The 24,607-nt window shown below is 55.7% G+C and overlaps 1 protein-coding gene across 24 annotated transcripts in view; it reads left to right on the top strand.

The window, feature by feature from the left end:
- Positions 1-2,719: 2,719 nt before the first annotated feature.
- The window catches only part of DGKZ (diacylglycerol kinase zeta), a 41,198-nt gene continuing 19,310 nt past the window's right edge, over positions 2,720-24,607 (top strand). For 13 of the 24 annotated variants that reach the window (XR_010406876.1, XR_010406877.1, XM_064576536.1 and 10 more), the window contains exons 1-2: positions 11,728-11,918; positions 12,265-12,456. Coding sequence is in view for 22 of the 24 variants with exons in the window: in XM_064576536.1 (XP_064432606.1) it covers positions 11,743-11,918; positions 12,265-12,456 (368 nt within the window). In the remaining 2 variants the exon portion in view is untranslated. Of the gene's footprint in view, positions 2,947-11,727; positions 11,919-12,264; positions 12,457-13,892; positions 14,194-24,607 lie in introns of those variants that run through there. The other 11 variants (XM_064576543.1, XM_054511953.2, XM_045893814.3 and 8 more) reach the window with 5 other exon arrangements.

Raw genomic sequence — 24,607 nt, 5'->3', positions numbered from 1 at the left:
GAGATGCTTCAGTTTAAAAAGGATTGAGTGGGGAGAGCTCAGCAGGAAAGAGCTGAAGGAAAAACCAACCTGGAAACCCAGCCTCTAGGCAGCTGGTGAGGGAATGTCAAATCCAGCCAGAACTACCATAATTCATGGTATAGGAGGTTACCTTGGGCCAGACTGCTTGGAAAATTAGCAATCCCAACGGCAACCTGGGGGGGGGGGCGCTCCCAAGTACCCTGCCCTACCCCCTCCAACAGCGGGCTTCTTTAGAACTTGGATTCAGGGAGGAAGCTCCCCTGTGGCCAAGAAGTTTAAATTAATTCCATTTATTCCATTCATTTAACATAGGAGGGCCGGACTAAGAGAGAGGTGGGAGGCAGAGCTGAGGCGAGCCGGGCCCTGCCCTTTGGGGGTTTTATTTATTATATAAGTGATTTATTTGCCTGAATAATTCGAATGACTTCTCAGTGTCCTCATCTGTAACATGGAGGAAGTGATAATATCTACCACCCAGGGTTGTGGTGAGAATCAAATGAGATGTTAGTTATTGTTCGAGTGTGAAGGGGAGGGCCCTGCCAGAGGCCCAGGAAATAGTTACGGGGCTGAAGGAGGGAGATGGCATCTATAACAGAGTATCAGGGAGGGGTTCGTGGGGGAGGTGGCACTTGAGAATGGCCTTGACTAATGAACAGGATTTTAGAGAAGAGGACACACTCCAGGCAACCAGAACAATCTGCACAAAGGCCCAGAGGAGGACGGCCACTGTAGGGCCGCTGAGCGTTGGAGGAACTCCAAGTAGCTCTCCCCCTTTGTAGCCCATTCTCTACCTCTGCGTGTCTGTTCCTTCCCACCTCCCTGGGCTCACAGTCAGTGGCAAAAGATAAGCCACAGGGGCGCCTGGGTGGCTCAGTCGTTAAGCGTCTGCCCTCAGCTCAGGTCATGATCCCAGGATCCTGGGATCGAGCCTTGCATCAGGCTCCCTGCTCCACAGGAAGCCTGCTTCTCCCTCTCCCACTCCCCCTGCTTGTGTTCCCTCTCTCACTGTGTCTCTCTCTGTCAAATAAATAAATAAAATCTTAAAAAAAAAAAAAAAAAAAGATAAGCCACAGACCAGAATGGACACAGACTAGACACCTGGTGCAGAGGGCAATGAGGTCTGGGAGGAAGGAGCATGTCTTTCAGCTGGAGCCATCCAGGGAGACTCCCTGGAAGAGTGGGCACTTGAGTGGAGCCCCAGAATTTGAAAATACATTAACAGGAGGAGATTGCAGATGAACAATGCTGTACAGGCCTGATGCCTATTCCCAGAATAAGGAGTGCAGATGAGTGGAAGGAAATAGATGGAAAGGGAGCATAGGATGTGAGAAGATAGAAGCAGGCCTTGAATGCCACACTAACCTGTAGGCAGAGGGAGACCTTAAATTCCACAGAGGGGGAAAGTAAGTGCTATGGTCAAAGGCCGGCTTCAGAAAGATGAGTCTGGGACAGTGAATAGGAGGTGTTAGATCTGATAAGTTAGCCAGGGTCTCATCATCATCCGGATGTGAGGGTCAGATGATGAACATCCCAAGGACAAGAGCAGAGGATGCAAGGGGGAACCATGGTATTTGGAGGGGGAAGTAGAGTGGGAGTCCCAAATGGACTCCAAGGAGACCTCTAGTCCTTTCTTTCTGAATTGGCTCCCTCCTCTCCCATCAGCTTCAACTGACCCAGGAGGACGATTCAATCTTCTGGAAGACCCTGGCCCAAGAGCCTCAGGGGGATAAGGTCGTAGGAGGCAGCTAGCTGGGCCTTGAGGCCTCTGGGCTTCAGGGTCAGGAAGCTCCCCATTCCACCCCCACCCCCAGCTGGGGGTCACTCTCCCGGAAGAGCTCTAGGCCTAGAGATTGTGTTATCGGCCATCAGGCCCATCCCCGAATTTAATGCATCCCAGAGCATTTTCCCTTTACCGTGCCCTTCCCCAAATCTAACTGGGTCTCTAAATTCTCGTGGCACCGACAGGGTTAAAGCCAGCTCCTGTCACCGCCCCCGACACCTCCCCCCGCCCCCAACAACAACCACCTGCCCGCAGCATCGGCGAATGCCCGCGCCGGAAAGCGCGGGACGAAGGCTGCTGGGGGGCGGGGGGGGGGTGTGCATCACAGCAGCTGATTGACGGGCGGGGCGGTGATTGGCAGCTGCCGAGAAGCGGGGTGCGGGGAACGTGGTGCAGGGGTGGGCTCTGGCGGGCGCCCCACTCCCCCGGCCTCGGCCCGGGGCAGGGTTCGTGCCCGCCGCCGGCTGGGCCGGGATCGCTCCTTCCGTGCCCAAACCGGCTGGCTAGGCGGGGCGGCGCCCTCCCCCCGCCTCCCCCCCGGACCCCGCGGGCTGGCGGGTGTCTCTAAGGTGACACTCTGGTGCGCGGCAGTGGCGGCGGCTGCAGGAGCGCGCGCGCCGCCCGGGCTCCGGCTCGGCTCGGGCTCCGGCTCCAGCCGTCCGGGGAGCGCCCCGGCGCGCACGACGCAGCACCCCGACACCCACCAAGGACCCCCGGGGCGCGGGGGGATCCCCGCCAGCCTGCCCAGGCGCGTCGCCGGGCAAATCGCTGCTCCCGTCGTCTGAGCCCCGGCGTCGGGAGGGACGTGCGGGCCCCGGGGCTCCCCTCCCTCCCTCCCCGCCTCGCGTCCCCGGGCCCAGGAGGAAGGGAGACTGCCCTTTAGCGGGGAAGCCCGAAAGGCCGCAGGAGCCGCGGGAAGAGGACGGCGGCGGGATGGCCGAGGGGCCGGGCGGCGGAGGGCCCCGCGGGGACGGGGCTGGCGGCGGCCGGGCGGCCGAGGAGGAGGTGGTGCGGCGGCGCTGCCGGCGGGGGGAGGAGGCTGAGGTCTCGCAGCCGCGGCCCGAGGGACCCCGGGGCATGGCCGCTGTGCCCCCCGTGGAGGAGCGGTTCCGCCAGATGCACCTACGCAAGCAGGTGTCCTACAGGTAAGGAGGATGGGGGCAGAGGGGAGCGCAACGCTTAGGACCCCCCCCCCCCCTTCAGTCAACATTCATTGAGGACCCGCTGCTTGCCTGGCGCTGCTCTAGGCTCTGGGGATTCAGAAATGACTACCGAGGGGTCTCTGCTCTCCGTGTGCAAGGGGAAGGGGGCGCTTGGGGGAGCCCCTCTCTGTATGAACCGCCCTATTCATTCAACATGGAATTACTAATGCTACCTGAGTACCAGACACTGTACTAGGCGCTGAGGAGAGAAATAACGAAGACATGATCCTCCCAAACTTCTCTCTGATGAGGAGAGCCAGGAGATGGCCCCTGGCCCTTCTTCTGGGGGAAGACAGACCCCCTGTTCGGTCAATAGGCCTTACCTGACCTTCCCTGTGGGCTGACCATGTGCTAGGCACTGGCTTGTGGAAGTGACAAGGTGCTCCCTGCCCCCATGGCTGAGATCCTGCTGCCTAGATATGAAGCAGGAATCCCCTCCTGGACCTTTTTGCCCTGTCAGGCCCTCACTGGCCTCGCCGGTGGCAGAGTGAACCCCTCACTTCCCTCGAAGCTTCTGCCTGTGAAAGTTTCCCAGCCTCCCTGGTCCTTCCCTCTCTGCCCAGGGGGTTTCCTGGAGGAATCAGCTGCAGTGGGCCCCAGAGACCACATTTATGACTTAGAATGGGGTGAGGGAGGGCTGCCCCTCCAACAAGAGTGGGCAAGTTACCCAGAGGAGGGGTCTGAGGAGTGGGTGGGGACAGGGCAGGGGCAGCCCACCCCTTCTTCTTCCTCTCCCAGACCACAGCCTCAACTTGGACTTGCTGCCCCTCTAAAGCCCCTAGACTCCCCAGATTCTGGAGGGTCCAGCAGGGACACTGAGGCTTCTGCAGTCCTTGAAGCCATTGGCCTGGTTAGAGAGGACAGGTTTCCTGTCTGTTTACAACTCAGGGACTTGAGGAGTGTCTCAGGCTGCCCTGCTTCTCCCTGGGGCTTCTGGGAAAGTGTTTCATAAAACTGGCCCAGCCCTGAGAGTTTGAAGGGCTTGAATGGACTATGAGACCATTAGGCCTCCATCACTTGAGGGAGGATGGAAGAGAAGGGGAGGAAACCTCACCATCGTGAAGTGAGATGCTCAGAATAAATAGGAAGTAGGTTGGGTTCACATGGGCTCTACCTTCACTTTCTGGGGTATGCAAGGAATCAGGGGGCTCCATTTCCAGTTCTTCCAGGACACCTGGCTGAGAGGAGGTCATCGTCTGTCCCCTGCCTCCTGGTTGCAGATAATAGAGCCTCTGAAAGTCCTCTGGGGGAGGAGAGAGGACCAGGGACTGACGGGGAATGGAGAATAGAATGTAGCATCCTGGAAGAAATATTAGTCTGGGAGTCCAGAGACCTGGCTTGTATCTCACTTCTGCCAGGGACTTACTATATGTGCTTGAGCTAGGCAATCTCTCTGTCTCTGCGCCTCAGTTCTTCGTCTGTAACATAAAGGGATGATCCCAAGATTTTCTTTGGCTGTGGAACAGGGACAAACAGCATCTGAAGCTGGAAAGGATGCTAGAATCGGGTTGAGGGTTAGAGGATTGGAAGCAGAGAATAATGAAGGGGCCGAGATGGGAGGTGTGTGTGTGTGTGTGTGCACCCCCCCAACCTCCCCACAGAAGCAGTGGCAAGGGCTGGGATCCCCCCCAGGGTGGTTCCTGAATGGACACCCCTCCACAGCCCAAACTCGAGGCCTCTAGTCACAAAGGATGCAGGGTGGCCCAGCTGAGACCCCTCTCTAGCTGCAAAGGGCGGAGGAGACCTCCAGGTCCCCTGTATGAGGGCTACAGGAGACAGCACGGTGGGGGGGGGGGGTTCCAGCTGTCACCACTGGACAGATCACGCAAGGCACCTCCTCACACTCCGCAGTTAGGCCAGGAGCCTGATCTTAGGACCAGAGCAGCACCAAGGCATCAAGGCAAGAGCCCCCCTGGGGAGAGGGCAGAAGAAGCCCTGGGAAAGCACAGCCCTGGGCTTCTCAAGGGGACCCCAGTGGAATGAGCTGGATTTCTAGCTAAGCCCTCCCGTGTGGCTGCAGTCCTGCATGGCCCCATGACTGATGCTACCTTTCCTGGTACAGGTCGCAGGGGGTTGGCGGGGGGCGGCAAGCCCAGGGCCCATAGGGCCTTTTTCACATCCTCCGCCTGCCACAGTTCCATGCAGCTCTGGCTCGCAGATAAACCTCCCACCCCGCTGTGAGGAGTTGCTAAGAAAAGCAGTTGAAAGCCCTTCACAGAGAGAAAAGGCTTTTAGAGAGAAATGCGGGGGCACAAAAATCTGAGGGCGAAGAGGGGGAAGCGGAAGCAGGATTGAGGCCGGGCTGTCTCTGACGCAAGTGAGGACGGGGGCTTTCGGCAGGACACTAGAAGTTCTTAGGGACGTGATGGCTTCTGGGAAGTAGGTTCCCACAGCCCCATTGCGGGTTGGATGTGGCCCTGGCAGCTGCTTTCCTTGGATGGAAAGATGGCGGGTCTGGGCCAGTAGTGACTCTTGGTGGCCAAAGGGAGTGGGGGATCTTCCCGTGTCTGCATCTGGGCTTGAGGAAAGCTATCTTCCCTATACTTGAGAAAGTCCCGACCGCTCGGGGTTGGGCTTAGGAGACCATTGGAGGGCAGCGTCCAGCCTGGGAAAAGCCAGAGGGGGTACCAGGGACATTGGGTTTGGTCTGAAAGGGTCAGAAGACGCAGAGCTGGGGCCTCCGGAGCTAAGCCCAGTGGTTCCCACACCGGATCACCTGGGGATCTTTTTAAAAATCCTTTCTAGAGTCCTATCCCTGGAGACCCAGCTGGAGGTAGTCTGGGGTTGGACCTGAACACCTCAACTTTAAAAACCCCTCCCAGGTGATTTTGCTAGTGAAGCCCGTTTAGAAACCTGTGAAGAAGCTGAAGGAGAGAGGAAAGGTAACATGTGAGCTGAACCACTCGCCTGTGCTGGCAGGGGGCTCCCCTGAGAGAAGTGTGGGACATGGTCCCTTCCCCCGCCAAAGGTATGATTTGGTACGGGGACAAATAGTAAATATCTTGGGCTTTGCAAGCCCCACAGTCCTGCCATTGTAGCACAAAAATGGCCACAGACAATATGTAAATGAATGAGCGTGGCTGCATTCCAGAAAAACTTTATTTATAGACCCTGAACTTTAAATTTCCTATCATTTCCACTGTCACAAATATTATTCTTTCGCTTTTTTTCCAACCATTTAAAACTGTAAAAATCATTCTTAGCTCACAGCTACGCAAAAACAGGCAGCCGGCCGGATATGGCCCATTGGCCGTGGTTTGCCCATCCCTGGTCCAATAGACGGGACGGGACAAACACACAGAAAAGACAGTGATGGTTGGCATTGAGAATCAACCTGCGCGTCGGGCGAAGCGGCAAGCACACTCCCGAGAGAGAGAGGCATTGCACACACATGCCGTCTTTGGGGTCAGAGAGACCTGGGTTCTAATTCCTAGCCGGTTGAGTCACTTTCCCCTCTGACCCTGTTTCCTCATATGAGAAACAGGAACAATAATACCGGCACGGGAGAAGGGCTGGGAAGATTAAAGAAGATAAGACATGTAAAGTTCCTGACTTGTAGCAAGGATGAGACACAAGTTAGAATATCTTTGGCCCTCTAGAGCTGGACCTCCGGGGGTGGGGGTGGGTGGGCGGGTGTCCAGGGAAGGCTCCCGAAGGAGGTGGGCCCTGAGTGATGGATGGGTAAGAAGACCTGGGAATGGTAGGGTTGAACGGAGGCTAAGCAAGAGCTGAGCATGGGTGCACGTCCCAGACCGCAGCCCTCCCCCTCCCCCCTCCACCCCCAGAGAGGGGCTGCGAGGGGAAGCAACTGGGGACGCCAACTGGCAGGGAAGGGTGCCCCTCCTGTGGGCACGGGGCTGCGGGGACTCAGCTCCTCAAGGGAGGGGCACCTGATCCAACTCTCCCTGCTGCTATTTACCAGAAGCTAAAAATAACCCAAGAGTGACAGGGAGATGGGGCCGATTTGTAATTTAAATAGCAACAGGATAAAGCAAGGAGCTGCAAGAGATCACATTCTGTCCTGAATTAAAAATGTAAAAACCGGGGGCAGAGAGCTGAGCTGGAGCTGGAGGAGGGGTCTGCTGCCAGAGGAAGCTAGAAGCTGGGGGGGGAAGGGGGGGTCTATCTATTTTTCTTCCTTTGGGAAGGGCAGGGACCAGGCCCAGCCTGGAGATCCTTCCTCCCTTCAGGGACCTGAGGTTCTTGCTGACTAGCGAGTCAAAGGCCACGGAGGGCAGTGCCCAAAGGTGGGGCCAAGAGCAGTGCAGGGATTGGGATCCCAGAGAGAGGGGCTTCTCCAACCCTATTTTGGCACACAGTGCTTGGGACATCCCCCCCCCCTCCCCAGCAGCTCATGCCCCCACCCCAGCAGCAGGGGAGCACAAACCATTTGGGCATTTCCGAAGGAAGCTGGGAGGACCAGTTTGAGCAGAGGCATTTGAACAGGTACTTCTCTGGTGTGTTGATGAAAATGTAGCCCAGGGCCAGGCATCAGGAAGCCTGGCTTAGAGTCTCATTTTTGCTTCAATTGGTACAATTTCAGAGCAGGGCATTCAGAGAGGCCCCCTCAAGCATCCAGGTCCCAAGGACAAGGGTTGGCACAGGCTGGGGAAGACTTCTCTTCAAGGATATGCAAAGTGCGTAGGGAAGGCATTAGGATGAGATTTGGCTTCTGCTGAGCTCGACTGTGCTTGACCAGTGTCCTCAGCCTACAGATGTTTGCAGAAGGAAGACTAAGCAGTGTCCATAGAGTAGGTGGGAATTCGAGGGCTGCTGGGCAGTTCACTCCAAAGCCCTTTTTACTCAGGCTTCCAAGGGCCTGGATTTTCATCTTTAAGGATCTTTTCTTTTGGCTCTAAACGCATATATCTCTAGGAGGGGTAACAAGACAGGAGGCATGAGGGCTGAAAGCCGCTTCTGCAACTGGGGCTTATGACCTGATAGATGGGGGTAGGAGGCTTGAAGGGCAGGAGGCCTGCTGATCCTGCCCCAGGGGCTTGGCTACAGCAGGGGTGGGAGGGAGCTCCTTTGGGCAGATCCTGCTGACCCAGAGTAATGGAAGAACCATCCAGGTCCTCTCACCTCCAGCCTGGGGACCTGGCAGGTGCCAAGGGACAGTTTCCAAGAGAGATCGTGGTTTGAGGGACTGCCCTTGAGCTGCCAGTGCCATACCCACAGCTCTCTTGCCCCGGTGGGGGATCCCAGCCCCCCCTCCCGATTTCGTCCTGCACATGACTTTAATGAGGCTGCCCAGAAGGAGTCTAATCAAATTTCCATCTGTCGCTAGCAGTGGCACCTGCAGCCCTACTCAGGTACATCTGTCTCCTCTGTGGGGGCAGAGGCCCCGCACCTGGGCAGAGGCCAGCGATCAGCAGGTGCTGTTGGGCTTTGGGTGGCTCCCAAGGGCTTCAGCAGGTGCCTGGAGGACAGGCTCAGCGGCTGAGGAGGGACTTAGAGTCAAAAAGTTCCCCACCCCTCACCACAGCTTCTAGTGCAAACGGGAAGGCGGTCTCCCTCCTCCTGCCCAGCCTGTTGGGCACCTTTATTCAGCACTTCTCCACTTCCATGGGAAGCTGCTGAGCACAGACTGCGCACTCAGCCGGAGCTAAGCGCAGCACAGGGGTCAAGAATCTTGTAAGGAGACAAGCCTGGTGTGTGCAAAAGGTCACACGATCTAGGAATATTCTTGGGAACAGAAGTGAGTGTCCGAGATAAATCGGTCGGGTGAGAATGCTATAGCTCTAAGGCAGCCTTCGAGACTTAGGTGTTTATAAAATATTTGTCATACAAATGAATAAGTTAAAAATCCAGAGGCTGGGAAGGAGCGTTAAATGAATCAGAGCAGAGAGATTTTAGAAATCATCTGGTCCAACCCAGAGATGTTAAGTCACGTGCCCAGAGTCACACAGCAAAGGGCTGGAATTTGAACCCGTGGGTTCTGTGTCTGGGACTCTTCACCTTCCCGCTTTTGCTTCTTGGGCCTGGGTTTGGAAGGATGGAGAGCTTGACTGGTAAGCCCTGATGGGCAGACAGGCCAAGGAGAGCACCAAAGGTGGAAGGGATTGGCAGGGGTGAGGGTGGCATGTTAAAACAAGTGTGAAAAAAAAGAGAAGCGATGTTTATTGAGCACCTACTGGGAGGCAGGCACCAGTGTGGTATGAGCTGAGAGAAAATCACCACAGGGAAAGCCTGGACAAAGAGGCAAAAAAAGGAAGGCACCAGGAACCGGAGCATAAGGAGCCTCAAAGGTCAGGCCAAGGAGGCTGGCTGGGCTGGTTTTGAGAGCGGAGACTGTCCAGATCGTGGGTTGAGCGTTTCGTGCCCTGGTACATTTCTTTTCCCCAGCTCCCACTTGCTCATCCAGGCCACTGAAAGTAGAACACCTCACCCTCTGGGGCCTCAACAAAGCCCAGAATAATTTTCTTACCCAGATTCCTCTTCCTGTGCGTATCTGGGTGCATTCTGAGGGGTCCCCAGCTCCCCAATGCTGGCACACATTGTCCTAGGAACTGTCAAGGGCATCCTCCCCAGCACCGTGCACCTGTCCCTTCCAGCCTTGTCCTGCCAACTCCACCTGGAAAGTACTGGCAGCTTGGAGGAGCACAAGCCCAAGGGGATCCTGGTCCCACAGTCAGGACTGCTCTGCCTCTCAGAGCCTCCAGCCTGTCCGGCTTCCCCTTTCAGGAGTCACATTTCCTGCTCTCTGCCACTCCAGAGCTGCCAGAAGCCTCAGACTAAAAACAAGCCCAGCCCCATTTCCTCTGTTTAACTGCTCAAGCTCCTTGCAGAATCCCTGGGAGAAGAGAACATGGTCCTGCAAGGAGAACAAGGTCCTTCTAGAAGAGGCCTTGGCCTGGCTGGCAGAGTCTCTGATGGGCCACAGCATACAGGACCTGCCCAGAGAAATTCAGAGATGATGGGCTGGAGGGAGAGCTGCTGGAAAGGGGAGTGCAGAGTAATCACCATGCTATGTCTCAACCCCAGAGAGGCCAGGGATGTCTTATTTAAGGTTACAGACTCTGGGGTAAGATTCTTGATTCTACCGCTTACCAGCTGGGTGATCTTGGACAAATGAGCTTAATAGCTCTGGGCCTCAGTTTCCCCATCTGTAAAAGGAGGAAAATAACAGGATCGGGTCGTTGTAAGGATTCCAAGGTTTCTGGCACAGAACTGTCCAAGAAATAATAGGCATTGTTTTATCATTACTGAGTGTTCATTATTCATGACATAGCATGATTTATCAAACAAATATTTATTGAGAAATATTATGTTCTAGTCATGAGGGACACAAAGGTGACTATAGCACCAGATGGAGGTTTCCAAGGGCTGGGATGGCACGTGTGCGTTCCTGTGTCTGCAAGTTCTGTAGTGTAAATGTTTATTGAACTGAACTGAACTGACATCATTTCTGTCCTCAAGAAATTGACAGCCTTTCTGGGGTAACAAACACATATAAAACTCAAGAACTAATTACAGAGCAGTGTGATTTAAAGAGTGCTTGAGGAAGGGACGATTTCCATCCCAGAACCAACCCTAACAATAAAGAGTAAGTGTATGCTTTACTATTTATGTACTAAATCTCCACAATGACCTCAAAGTCCAGCAGGCCTTTTTGCTATTTTTCAGACACATCAAGTATTTTCCTTACTCAGGACCTTTGCCATGTCTGATCCTTCCACCTAGAATGCTGTTCTCCCAAATAGTCATGTCGTTTGCTCTCTCGATTCATTTAGGTCTGTTCTCAAATGTCACCTCCTCAGAGAGGCCTTCCCTGATCTCCTACCTAAGGAGGAGATCAAACTCTTCCCTCCTCATCAAACTCTTTCCCCTTCATTTTGGCTTCATTGTTCTCTATAGCACTCCTGACATTATTTCATGTATTATTTGTTTCCTAGGTGTCTTCCCCACTAGAATCTGAGCTCTGTGAGGTTGGAGCCCTGGTTCCTCGCTTACTGCTATATAGTCTATATAGTCTAAGCACTTGATGCGTAGAAGGCACTGGATAAATATTTACTGAATGAATTAATTTGTAAACACTGTTACCTCTTATTTAATCCTCACTAAACTCCATGAGTCCAATTATTACCATTGCCCCCCCTTCCATTTTACAGATAAGAAAACTGAGGCTCAGAAAAGCTCCCGGACATATATTCATCAATCTATCTGTTTATATCCTACCTTCTTCCAGAAAGGATTGAAGATGACTCAGAGAAGTAACCCTCTCTGACCTGATCCAGTAAATGGCAGAAACAGGACATGAGCCCACACCTTCTGGCTCCGTTCTGGTTACTCTTTCCAGTCCGCCACTGTCCCCCGTGCCCAGCCCTGTGTTAGATGGTGTGACGCTCGCAGAGGTGTGAAGGAGAGAGAGGCATGGCTGGGGGCTAGCCACTGCCCACCCAATGTACCCTCCTAGGTGTGATGAAGTGGGAGATCTTAGCAGGACCAAGAGGGGAAGAGCACAGAGAGTCTGCACAGAGAGGAAGGCCAGACTGAAGCTTGAGGTTTGGATTCCAGCCCAGGCAAGCCTCTGACTCCGGCTGTCTCCTGGGGGCTGGGCTGGGCTTGTCCTCACCTGCCTCCTGCCGTCCCATGCAGCTCCTCTTCCTAACCAGCCTCCTGCCCCAGCCAGCGGAAGGCGCCTACGAGGCCTTGGCCCTCTTCTGGGGCAGCCGGCCGGCCTCTCGCAGGGCCCCCCGGTCAGGAAGTGCCGAAAGAGGAAGAGAGTCGCCGGGCAGGATGAGCGTCCTGGGGGCTGGCCACAGTACCGGGGGAGGCTGCAATGAGGCCACAGCTCTGGGCCCCGAGGAGGCGCTGGGGACAGAAGAAGGGGAAAGGCCGGGGGCACTGAGGCAGATGTGGCGCTACCGCTCCTGGGACGTGCCACAGATCCCAGCCGAGGCCCCCCGGACACAGTAGGTACTCGAGGTGGCCCAGGAGTGGGCACGGGGACCTCTGGCTGTCTCCGAGTCCTCCTTTCTCTGGGGTGGGGGTGGGGGGTTGGTGGCAAATGTGAGCTTACCCACCTGTAGTCCAGTGGCTCTGCAGAGGCTCAGAAAAGGGCAAAGGTGTTCTTGACAGGGTGAGGGGAGTTCCGATGTTTGAATTATTGGAGGGACCGTGTGGCGGGAGGCTGGGTTGAAGGAGCTAACAGCAGGGGGATCTGGGAAGAGGAGCCCCCACGTGAGTGTGGAATTGGGTGTTGTAAGGCTGTGTTCAAACTCAGTGGGGTCTCCAGCTGCCTCTGGTCTCCTCCCTCAGAGCTTGGAGTCAGAACCATTGGGAAACTTCCTCAGAGGGACCCATGCACCCCAGGAGGACAGTGTCAGGCCCTCTTGGATTTCACTGCCCTCCTCCTGGTCCCCCTGGCACCTCTGCTAGCTGGAGGGCTGGTGCCCCACCTCCCTGGTCAGACCTTCTCCAGGCCCACAGGAACCTTGAAGGACGCTGGGAGTAAGTTCTGAGCTTCTGGGTGCTGGCTATTTCTTAAAACCACAGGCTTGCCCACAGGTCACAGCCCTGAGCAGCGGTTATATGTGGCTGGGTAAAGCTGGAAAATGGGCGGCCAGAAGACCAGAGGAGAGGGTGAAAGTGAAGGTGACACAGGATGTGGCTTTGCAGAGAGGAGTGCTAATAGAAACAGCGGGCACCCGATGCGGGCATCAGGGTGGCAGAGTTTGGGAGGAAGAGGACTGTGTTCTCCAGGTTCCTGGCCTCCCTCTACCAGCTGTCAGAGGCTGCCCCAGCCGCGGCTTCCCAGCACGTGTCCTGGCTGTGCCACCCCCAGGTGACTGCTCGCATTCCCACCGCGTTCCTCCTCTCTAGAGGCAGACAACCTCTGCTGCCTTTGGGGCTGTGTTTGCATGTGTGTGTCCGCGAGGTATGTTTCTGGGTGGGTGATACGCGTACAAGAGGGACGTGGCAACGCGTAACTGTTGTCCTGGGGGGTATCTGTGAGCAGAAGAAAGATGTGTATGTTCCCTGTGGGTGTCTATGATGGTGAATGAGAGTGTGTCCTTATGTGTCCATATGTATGAGTGTGTAAGAGGCGTGCGGGTGACTCCTGCAGTGTAAGAGATCCACAGGATCCATTGGATATTGTGTTGGGGGAACACGACGTGTTAGGCGTGTGCGAAAGGGTTGGAAACAACTGTGAATAGCGGAGGAGAGATGAATTTGTATGAGAAACGTGTATGTTCTTTGTTGGTGTGTGCCAGGGTCACTAAGTGACTTTGGTCCTGGTATATATATATCTGAGTGTGACGCTGGGGTGGGATGTGTTAGTTTAAGTAATGAGTGAGCCTAAGTGTGTGTAAGAGGCGTGTTTGTTCTGCGTGTATGGGGAACACTGTGTGACTTCTGTTCCTGGAGGTGTGATTTGGGAGAGCCAAGGGTTGGTAAGGGTGGAAACTGTATGAGTGGTTGTGAGTGGGCACAGGGTGTGCAAGAGAGGCGTCCGTACCGGTGGGGCTGTGGCAGAGAGGTGGTGACAGCTGCCTCGCGGGTGTGCACTTGTGAGCGCGTAGATTGTTCGGGGCGGGGCTAAGGGGAGGAAAAGATCGTGTGTGCCTGGGTGTGCTCAGTGCGGGCGTGTGAGGCCCAAGGAGATACTGTTGGATCCCCGAAGACGAGCCTAGGGGTGGGGAGGTGGGACCTCCGGGGCCCCGCCCCTCCCGGGCCCCGCCCGCCCCCGGCCGCCGACGCGGGTTGCGGTGCGGCCGGCGGCCGGCAGAGGGCGCCGCGAGCCGGGGCCGCAGCTCAGCCGAGGGGGCGTGCTCGGCGGCGGGCAGGCAGCGGCCCGGCCAGCTATGCGGGGTCCTGCGGCCGCGGCTGGCGGCACTTCCTGGAGCGGCGGCTGCCGCTTCCCGGGCACCTGGGCGTGGGGCGCGGGGGCGCGCGGCGCGGGGCGGGCGGAGCGAGGGCGCGCCATGGTCGCGGCGGGCGGCACGGAGCCGGCGTGCTGAGCCCCGGCCGCCGGCCCGGCATGGGCGTCTCCCGCGGGCCCGCCGCCGGCCGGGGCTAGGGCCGGATGGAGCCGCGGGACGGCAGCCCCGAGGCTCGGAGCAGCGACTCGGAGTCGGCCTCCGCCTCGTCCAGCGGCTCCGAGCGCGACGCGGGTCCCGAGCCGGACAAGGCGCCGCGGCGCCTCAACAAGCGGCGCTTCCCAGGGCTGCGGCTCTTCGGGCACAGGTGAGCGCGGCGGCCGCGGGGTGGGCACCGCGGCACCGGGCGGGTACGGCGCCGGGCACCGGGAGGCGTCGCTCGGCCGTCTCGGGACTGACAGCGAGTGGCGGTCTCCGCCGGGCACGGGCAGTGCGGGCTGTCTGGGGTTGGCTCCGCGTCGGGGTCGTCCCCCAGCGTCCCGGCACTGGCACCGAGTGGGAGTCCTTCGCTGGCACCGGGCAGCTTAGCGCGCCTCCTCTGTGGTACCGAGACGGGGTCAGCTTCCGACTTGCCTGCAGGGTAGGACCAGCAGGCAGGGCCCCCGTGCCTGGACACTCAGCCGTTCTGGGCACTGAGAGAACGGGGCCCCCTCTGAGCCCCCCTGGCCGCAGTCACGGCCCCACCCCACCCCCCGCGCCTCGGTGGGGGCGTTTGCCTACCACCGCTGCATGGCATCTGCAGAACATGGCCTCTGTTGGTACTGTCACAACACATGGCTGTCCCAGAGCACTGGTCACTGAGCTAATTGCTCATCACTTTAAGCCTCTCCTTGAGGTTGGGGGGTGCCTGGCCACCTGTTCTGTATTGCTTTTTTTTTTTTTTTAAATTTTTTTTTTTAAGATTTTATTTATTTATTTGAGAGAGAGAATGAGAGACAGAGAGCATGAGAGGGAGGAGGGTCAGAGGGAGAAGCAGACTCCCCGCCGAGCAGGGAGCCCGATGCGGGACTCGATCCCGGGACTCCAGGATCACGACCTGAGCCGAAGGCAGTCGCTTAACCAACTGAGCCACCCAGGCGCCCCTGTTCTATATTGCTTTTAATTAGTGGAGAGACCCCAGCCTCTACCTGGGCTAGGCAGTAGGCATTTGTCCCCCTTATGCCCATCCAGCTCTTGCTGGGTAAGGGATAGGGTGGGCTGCAGTCTGGAATCCTGGCTGTTCAAGCTCCTTAGGAACTGGGGGAGGGTGTGGAAAGATTGAGTGCAGGCGGCTCATGGCATGTGTGCCCGTGTTGGCTGGGAGTCGCTTCCTGCCATGCAGCCCTGGTGTAAGGTGAGGGAAGGTGGAGTCCCATGAGTACCCCACCTGGATCCTTGGGCCTTTTCCTGACTGACCCCTGCCCTTCTCCAGTGGCCAGGGAGCTTGCAGCCAATCAGCTCAGGACCCCAGAGCCAACTCAGGCTGGACTCTGACCACTTGGAGCCTGCCCAAGGCCTCCCTCTCACTTTTCTTCGGTTGCCCTGCTTGGTAGCATTCAGCACACCCCCTCCCCGAGCTTTGCCCTGACCTTTCCCAGGGTAGACTTTACCCACCAATAACATGGGCAGTTTTCGCCTGTTGTGCGGGTTGGTGAACCCATAATGCCGACCTATGCCCTCGGCCAGCCTTACCCTGGCCAGGGCCCTGTTCTTTGTGTCCGTGTCACCAAGCACACACAGAGATCACGATTCTCACACTGGCAGATGGAGCTCCATGGGCTCTTGTGAAGCCACACAAGCTTCAATGTCATATAAAACAGGGCAGGGAGCAAGGCTTCCAGTGCCTCTGTTTTGTCACCCACAGCCCGACAAGATGGAGCAGTTTACACCCAGCTCTGCAGGATGTAGCCTCCAGTGTTCACAGGCTCCGGAGGGGGAGGGAGGGGCTCCGCCAGAGGCTTCCTGTCCCTGCCCACAGGGTACCAAGTGTTGGGCTCCTGTGACCTGTGGCTGTGCCCCTCCTGAAGGGCACAGGTTTGTGCATGTGGGATGAACCCCAGGCACGTTCAGGGGAAGAACAAGAAGCAAGAAAACCAACAAATACCTTTACGTAATTCTCTAAGCAGGATAGGTGTGACTTTTCCATTTTTATAGATGAGGAAAAACACAGGCTCAAAGAGATAAGTGGTTTGCCCAGAGTCACACAGCAAGTCAGAGGGAGAGATAGAGTTTGAACTCTACTCCAAAAAACCCTTTCTCTAGACCAGGTTCCCGAACAGAACATCACAATGACCTAGGGAGCTTTAGGAAATTCAGATTCCTAGATCTTATCCTTAGCACGCCTGACTCATCAGGTCTGGAGATTGGGCCTGGGTGTTTTGTTTTGTTTTTTTTTAAAGCTTCGCAAGTGTTTCTAATATGCTACCAGATTTGAGGACCAAAGTATTACATCACTCTGGGGATGGTAAGTCATCTGATAGGCTGCTTAATGAGAAGAAAATCAAACAGCGACCTCTGGAAGCAAGTAAGGAGTGTCTCTGCGTAGTAGCTCTGTGCTGGGGCAGTGGGGCATTCAGAAATGAATATATTCGGAAAGCCCAGTAGAGTCAGGGAGAGGGCAGTGAGGGGAAAAGACTTCCCTGACAGGCCCAGGAACTCAGAGAATCAGATGGCCACTGGGCCTGACGCCCCTCTCCCTTGCTTGGGTTGGAGGAGGGGGGCAGACGTTTGGAATAGTACACTTGCTTTGGGCATGACCCCTTTAATGCTTTTTTAATCTGGTCCAGCCACCTTTGCTGGTTGCTGTTTTCAGGTAAAAGTCCCCAGTGCCCTAGCTGAAGCCAGCCCCTCCCGTCCCTCTTTTCCTCACCCTTAACCAGGCTCTTCTCTGCATTTACCCCATCCTCACACCTTGGGGCTGAGGGCCCTGATAAGTGAATCGACAGTGGCTGGAAGGGAGGACCAAAGAGGACACATAGATTGGTGGTGGCTGCTGCATTCGGATCTTGGCTTGGTGGTTGGGTCTATAATCAGCACTCTGCTGTGGGCTGGGGAGGGGTAGTGGTGGTACATGGGCCGCGCGTTTGCCATCCCCGATCTGGGCAGGTAGAACAGTTCCTGAATGGCAGCCTCTTCGGCATCTTCCTTAAAGAGGTTTTTCTTTAAAGCACGTCTCAGACCCCCACAACTGGCTTCACCCTCTTGGAATCTGGGGAGCAGTAAGAATCTCCTCTCTTGTAGCGTAGCAAGACAAAAAGCCAGGCCATGATGCTCCCAACTCCGTTCCACCTCATGGACCCTTGCTGGGAACCATCAGCCCCTCCCGGAAGAATCTGTATAGGCCTTGCCCTAATCCCAGGACATACCGGTTTTCCTCTGTCCTTATCCTTCAGATCCTACTGGCCTAGGGGGTGGTCAGTCAGAAGTGGGAGGGAAATTGACTCCGTCTCCTCCTGCTCTTCCAGGGCCCACCTAGAGAGAGGACTTCCTTCTCCTCTGGCCTGGTCCCAGCAGCCTGACCCTGGGCAGGTCGCACAGCTTGTGGATTAACTGGTTTTGCACCTCAGGGGCATCAGAAATTACTTGGCGTGGGCGCCTGGGTGGCTCAGTCATTAAGCGTCTGCCTTCGGCTCGGGTCATGATCCCGGGGTCCTGGGATTGAGTCCCACATCGGGCTCCCTGCTCGGCGGGAAGCCTGCTTCTCCCTCTTCCGCTCCCCCTGCTTGTGTTCCTGCTCTCGCTATCTCTCTCTCTGTCAAATAAATAAATAAAATCTTTAAAAAAAAAAAAAGAAAGAAATTACTTGGCGTTTCACACACCTAGACGTAGGAGCCTGGGCCTCCAGAGCCCCTGGGAGCCTGAGCATTGGCTCTGCCACCCCTGCCCTTCCTTAGTGCTCAAAGTCATTAGTTCCCAGAGGGCAGGAAATGCACCTGTGGAACAAGTTTGAGACAATAGGTCCCATTTAGAGGTGATGCCACATGGCCCCAAGTGAGCATGGGCCTGCAGTCCAGACTGGTAGAGGGTGCCCGCTGGGCTGCCTGAGCTGAAGTTTGGGCTGGTTTCTGCAGTGGTTGGGGAGGCATGTGTTGAGGGATGCCTCTTGCAGAGGTGAGAACCCCCGTCTGTGGTGCCGGATGCCTGGGAACAAAGAAGCCTTTTTGGGTGGTTTGTCCTACTCAGGCCAATACTGGGAGTGGCCCAGGTGTCCAGAGGACCAGGTGCAAGTAAGAGTCCCTGGGTTCCTGCCAGCTGGAGAAGAAAAAGGGACCCGAGTGGCTGAGCTTGCGTCAGTTTACCCCATTCTGCTGCCGCCTCGCCCCCCCCAGTGTCATGTGCCAGCATGGAGCCAGCCGAGGTCGGGCACTGGGATAGGACTGTCTGTCTTCCTTTGCTGCCACACACGGGCTTACAGGTCAAGGGAGGGGATGGGCAACTCCTGTCGTTGTCTCTCCGTACTGTACTCCAAAAAGGTCAAATCTCAGGATGCAGAGCTTCCCCAGCTGGCAAAAGAGAACAGGAGAGTGGACGTCCTCCCAGGCAAGGTAGAGGAAGGACGGAGTGACCCTAGTCAGAGAAAGCCTAGGCCCCGGGCCGCTGGAGGTAGGGGAAAGAGAATCCAACCTGCCCTCCTCGGCTTCCTGGAGCCCTCTCCAGAATTTGCCAGTCATCCCCCCAAGCAGAGGAGGAAGTGAGTGAGCACACTGGCCCTGAGGCTTGGCCTGTGCCCGGGCTCTTGGAGAAGCAGAGGTTGGGTCCCTATATCCCTACAAAGGCTAGAGAGAGTTTCAATGGCCAGAAGCTGACGGGCAACTTGTCCTTGCAGTATTGCTAGAGCGACACAGGGGGGCGACAGCTACCATTGTGGAGAGGGTGGTGGGAGGGGAGAGTCTCCTTCCAGCTAGTCCACTTGTACCAAACACCTGCTGTGGGTGGACCCACAGACACCTCCCACTGGCCGGTTACCTGATACTCCGCCGCCAGGGCAGAGCCGATCAGAAGGAGGCAGAAGGCAGGCTGGGCGGGAGCTTCCACAGTCCCTGGCCCAACCCTCCCCCTCCCCCTCCCTAAAGATTGAGGCCCAGTGATGTGGCCCTGACTGGGCCAAGGTCTCACAGCTAGCTAGGGGTTATCTGGGACCCCGACACCAGTCCCCTGACTCCAGTATCGTGTCAACTTGTACCACATCTCAGGACCCCACAGCCTGCCTTGTGTTCTGAGGAATCCTCATCTGGCACCTTCCACCCTACCCTCCACCTGTCCTCCTCCCTGCCCCCTCTGCCTCCTTCTGGAGGCTGCTGCTGCCCCCTGAGCAGTTCTGTAAGTCATCATGGGAGACGGTGGGGGTAAGAAGGAGAAACTGCTGCACGTGCATCTAGGCTTACTGGCTCCCCTTGTTCCTGGGCAAGGTTAGTGGGTGCGCCTCTGGGTGGTGCCAAGCACTCGACTGCTTCCTCTGTTTCCTTTGTGGAGCCTCTGATGCCCTTAGGGGACCCCCAGAGTTCTCGGCGTGGGATCTGCCTGGCACTCTAGTCAGGGCTGGGAGCCTTGGAAGGTAGTTTTGGGTAGGAAAAGAGTAGGCCAGAGCAGTGACCAGATGCCCTTGAGGAGCTCTGTATCATTCTGCCCTCTTGCCTTTTTGCCCCCTTCCTCAGCTGAGACACCAGGGACCTGGTTAGGTGGTGGAGAGCAGGTCTGAGACCAGGAGCTCTGTGGCCCAGGGAGAGGAGGAGGAGGCTGAGAACACGAGCACTCCCACCCTTCCCCACACTCCCCTGCATCCAGGTGTGTGATGTGCCAGCTCATCTTTCTCTGGCAGTTCACAGTTGCCAGAAGTCTGTAAATCTATCCGTTTCGTGTAATCCTTAGTCTTGTAGTTGGTTTTATTCCCATTTTACAGAGGAGAAACAAAGGCTCAAAGAGGTCAGAGGCCTGGCCCAGGATCCTGCAGCTCACACTGGATCTTTTCACAACACAGGCTGTCCTACTTACAAGCACCCTTTTCTTGTTTTAGTCTCCCATCCCCAAACTGGTAGAGCCTAAAAAGGGGTTTGAGTACTCTGTCTTGTATGGGAGTGGAGTGAGACCCATGAGACGTTCCGCTCCTGGACCCCAAGGGAGAACTGCCACCAGGATCCCAGCTGCAGGGGGAGCAAGGCTGGGCTGGGGGGACCCTTGGGTATGGGACTATGAGAGTGTGAGGGAGAATGGGTTGTGAGCAGGTTGTCATGGGCTCCCTGGCTGGGTGTGGAGTGGAGGGGCAAGTCTGTGATCTTTTATCTTGCTTTCAAAGTACACGTTGCAGAAGACTCAAGAGACATGTTCAGAGGAACCCTTGATATCACCCTGAGGTCACGGGTGGCCTGTGGCCTGTGGCCTGGGGAGAGGTGCTGGGGAGGGAGAGCACAGTGCACTGGGCCTCATTTGTGCTCAGCACCTCACGGTGAGAGGTCTGAAGAGAGAGGAAGGGCCCCGGAGCCCTCTCCCTCCCTTTCAGAGACCTCCTCCCCCTTGCTTCTGGCAGAGCGCCAGTCCAGAGCTCCCACGTAGAGGCCTCTCCCCTGCCAGGGCTGAGCCCGATCACAGCACATGCCAAAATAGCTGTCTGGGAGCCTGGGCCTGCACCACCCACGCCCCAGCATCAGCATCTCGCGGGTTAACAGCTTGCCTGGCTCTCCGCCCCCCCTTCCCCAGCTTGCTGACATTTTACTAAGGCGGGGGCGGTTGTGAAAGGGAGCAAGCTGGTTCCTGCTCCCCAGCCCACACAGACACCCCACTGACACAACCTGCCACCCGCTCACCCTCCTCTGGAAGGCATCCTTTGGGGGGAGACCTTCCGGCCCCACAGACACGGGGTTCCTACTATGAGACAGTGTAAGGAACATAGTTGGGGTTCCATGCCACTGCTGAAACCCATCCATGGAAGACCCAGGGCAGCCCCAGGGAGCTGTTCTCCCTCAGGGGAGGAGGGGTTTTCTTAAAAATTATTTTAAAAAATCTTTTAAAAAGCACAAAATATTTTACAATTAGAAAAGCGTACAGAACCATGTAACACCCACCACCTTGGTCAAATCATACCATCGTGCTGTATTTACTTTAGATAGAGGTAGAGGCCCCCTGTCTCCCTCCCCAGAGGAAACCACAATCCTATTTTTTGTGTATTTGTATTCTCATGCCTTTTAAAAATGTTTCCTACATAGGTATCCGTCCATAGCAACACATAGTACTGTTCTGGATGGTTTTGCACTTGATTTAAATGGTGTACCGTACATATTCTGAATTCAAGTTTTTTTCTCCATATCGTTTTGGAGATTTAACCATCTTGAGACACGAGCTCTGATGTACCCGTTTTGACTGCTATATACTAATCCCTTTTGCAACTGGATGACAGCCTATTTGCCCAGTCCCCTGTTGATGGACAGTTGGGTTGTTGGCAGTATCTTTGCCGTTGGAAGCGTCCTCCAGAGACTGTTCCAGGACGTGGCTCCTCGTGTGTTCATTCCACTGGTGCTTGGTTACAGGGTGGTGTATCTTCCCCTTAGATGGTCGTTGCCAAGCTATGCTCCAAAGTGATTGTCCTAATGTTTAGGTCTCTGGGGTTAATTTCCTTTCTTTAAAGTTTTGGTCGACTGAAGAACTGGTTACCATGAACAAACTTTCAAGCTCCCATGAGGAAGACAGGGTGGGTGTTATCCCCAAGTATCAGATGAGGAAATTGAGGCTCAGACAGGTTGAGAGACTTGCACTTGAGGTCCTGTAGCTGGTCAGAGGCAGAACCCCTCTGGACCTTTGAGTCCAAATCCTTGCAAAAGCTCTTTGTCTCCTGCGACTTCTCCGAGAGATTTTAGACACAGTGCCTCAAAGGCAGGAAAAGGCCCTGCGTGTTGTGCACAGAAGCAGGGTGGGGAGTTGGGGGGGAGGGGTTGACGGCTGATTCTGAGAAGATCTTCTAGGGGATGGAGGAGGGAGCAACAGGGACAGAAAGCGCAGAGGGAGTTAAATTTTGAATGAGGAATGGTGGGAGGGCATGCTGTTCCGCACAGATGGGGAATGGGAGCCTGCTGCAGATACAGGAGAGGGCAACGAGAGGTCTCGGCCAGGAGGGAAGAAGGACCTGGGGGCCAGCAGGGGCTTGGGAGACTCGGAGACATATAGGCAACCCCGTCAGGGATCGGTTTCAGCGTGTGCCTCTGAGACGCAAGAGCCCAAACCAGCAACTTGTCCACCCAGTGCTGGCAAGAAGGCCTCAGGAGCCGGCCAACCTCTGGGTCGGTGTGCCCGGAGCTCTTTGCTCTCAGCTTCATCCATGCGGCGGAGCCTGGACCATTCATTGTTTCCTCCATTCCCTCTTCAGTCCGAGTCCAGCACTTCTAAACCCTGGGGATGCAATTACGGGCAGTTGATGGTCCCGGGGGGCTCACAGTCTGGTGGGGGGTACAGACTTGCAAACTAGCTCTGATGGCGGAGAATAACCAAGAGAGGGCCTGAGTGTGGGAGCAGCCAACCCCCCGGGAGAGGGGGCTGGGAGGAACTTCGCAGCAGAGCCAGTGTCTGAGCCAACTCTGAAAAGACAAGAGGAGAAAGATGAGAGAGGTCACTAAGGAGAAGAGGGGAATGGTATTCCAGATAGACTACTGGGTGCCAAAGGCATGAGCACAGAGGGCCCCTTCCAGAGGTGGAGAGTGAGGGGTTTCAAGCATGGACCTGGAGCAGACTCTGGCTTAGAATCTGCCACTTCGTAGCTGTATGACCACAGGCAAGTTATTTAATCTCTTTGTGCCTCAGTTTCCTCACCTATAAAATGGGGATAATAATACTAATCATCGTAATGAAGTTCATTGAGTTTAAATTTGTAAAATGCTTAGAACAGTGCCTGGCACAAAGCGCATTGTGTGTCTGTCAAGTAAAATGTAAGAAAGTATGGAAGATAAGGGACAGGAGGCCGAGGGGCCAGTCGAGTCCTGGCCCAGGGCTTTGCGTTTGGCTCAGCTGACAGTGGAAGACCAATCAGGGGTCAACGGTCACTCTAAAATGAACTGTGGTGCTGCTGGGAGGGGAGGCTGTAAAGGGGTGAGTGAGTCAGTCATTCCGCAGACGTTTCTCCCCGGCTTTGCAGGAGCCTGACCCTGAGGCAGGGACTTGGGACACGAAGGAGAGACGGAGTGCTTCAGCAAGGAGCTCAGAGCGGGGGCTTGGGCCCGGGCCCAGCCCCCAAGCGTCTGAGTCACTCCTCCTCTCCCCTCCTTGCCCACCACCCTCACGTTGCCAAGTCCTGCTGTCCGAGTTTCACAAGGAAAGCCACGGAGAGCGTGGAGTGGGCAATGGCACCTGGCCCCGAAAGGGGCCTCAGCTGGTCACTCTGCAGAGGAGGGGGAGGTAGCTGCTAAAACAAAAGCTGTTGCCATCCCCTTGTGCCCAACAAAGAGAAGTGGCTTGGGCCGGCCTGGGCCCTGTGGTCAGCCCTTGGGTGCAGTACCGAGGCGGAGGAAGCCCTTCTCTTCCTTTACGGCTCTCGCCCCTCCCCCACGGAATTCCCTTTTCCTTCCTCCTGAGCCCATCGGTGGTAAACACTGGACTCTGCTAGGCACTGTGCGGGGCCGTGCCCAGATGCACAAGACCTGGGCCCTGGCCCCCGGGAGCTTGGGGCCTGGTGGCCAGGTGGGAGGAACAAGGCATATGGATTTGAAAGAATTAGGGCTCCCAGAGGTCCGGTGGCAGAGAAGAAGCCAAATAAGTGGTGTGAGATGACTAGTGGGAGTGGTGCATTCTCGCCTGGGGCAGTTGTGAGCAGGGGGGATTTTGATGCGGGGTGGGAAGAGGCCAGTATTCCAGGTGGAGGGTATGCTGGCGCACGGCCAGACTGGGGGACAGAGGACAGGATGGCTCGGTTAGAGCCCACGGGTTTGCGTCAGGACATGGGAGGCTGAGTTAGTGCCACAACTGCAGAAGCCGCGCCTGCCAGGCCGGAGGATTTGGAATTCGTTCTGAACTAGTGGTTCCCAAAGTATGGTCCTGGGGGTGCCCACGACCCTTCCAGAGGATTGGTGCCTTTGGAACTGTTTGCATATGATACTTTCAGAGCTGCCCTGGCTCGTGCCCTTTCCACCGTGTTAGCATTTGCACTGACAGTGCAAACCGAGGCCGGGCCCTCAACGTACACTAGAAGCCGTTGTGTGCCTCGTGCTCACAACAACAAAATGCCGTACAATTTTGCAAAGTTCAGATCGTTGAGTATACATCTTTCCAAATATTCTGTGTGAAGAAGGCAGTTTTGCTGCGAACCGGACTGTGATGCTTGTCTTGAAAAGTGGCTTTGCTGCTGAGTTGTGAGCTGTACCAGTTACTTTTTTTAAGGAACACCATTTTAACGTGAAAGAACACCTGACAGACCAAACTAAAACTCTTCAGACTCTTGGGTATTTGGCAGACATTTTCTCAAAAATGAATGAAGTGAGCTTGTCACTTTAAAACCAGCATCAGTATTTGTTGCTAATGATAAAATTTGAGCCTTTGAAAAGCAAAAATTAGAATTTTAGAGACCTTGTGTCCACCGTCTAGGGCCTGACAGCTTCTCAGGACTTAAAAGACTTTTCTGATGAGACCAGTAGTGATGTTAGCAAGTAGTGATGATTTCTTGATTTTGTATAAGGAAATGTGTCAACATTTGGAAGATCTGCCTAACTCAGTAAAATACATTTTCCAATGCTTGATGTTACAGAATGCAAAATGCAAGATAGACCAGT

Source organism: Mirounga angustirostris, unplaced genomic scaffold, assembly GCF_029215605.1.
Source record: "Mirounga angustirostris isolate CCGP_5_RB_7025 unplaced genomic scaffold, mMirAng1.0.hap1 SCAF_13, whole genome shotgun sequence".
In the NCBI taxonomy this organism is placed as follows: domain Eukaryota; kingdom Metazoa; phylum Chordata; class Mammalia; order Carnivora; family Phocidae; genus Mirounga; species Mirounga angustirostris.
The sequence above is the reverse complement of the archived record's forward strand: the minus strand, read 5'-3'. Positions and strand labels throughout refer to the sequence as shown.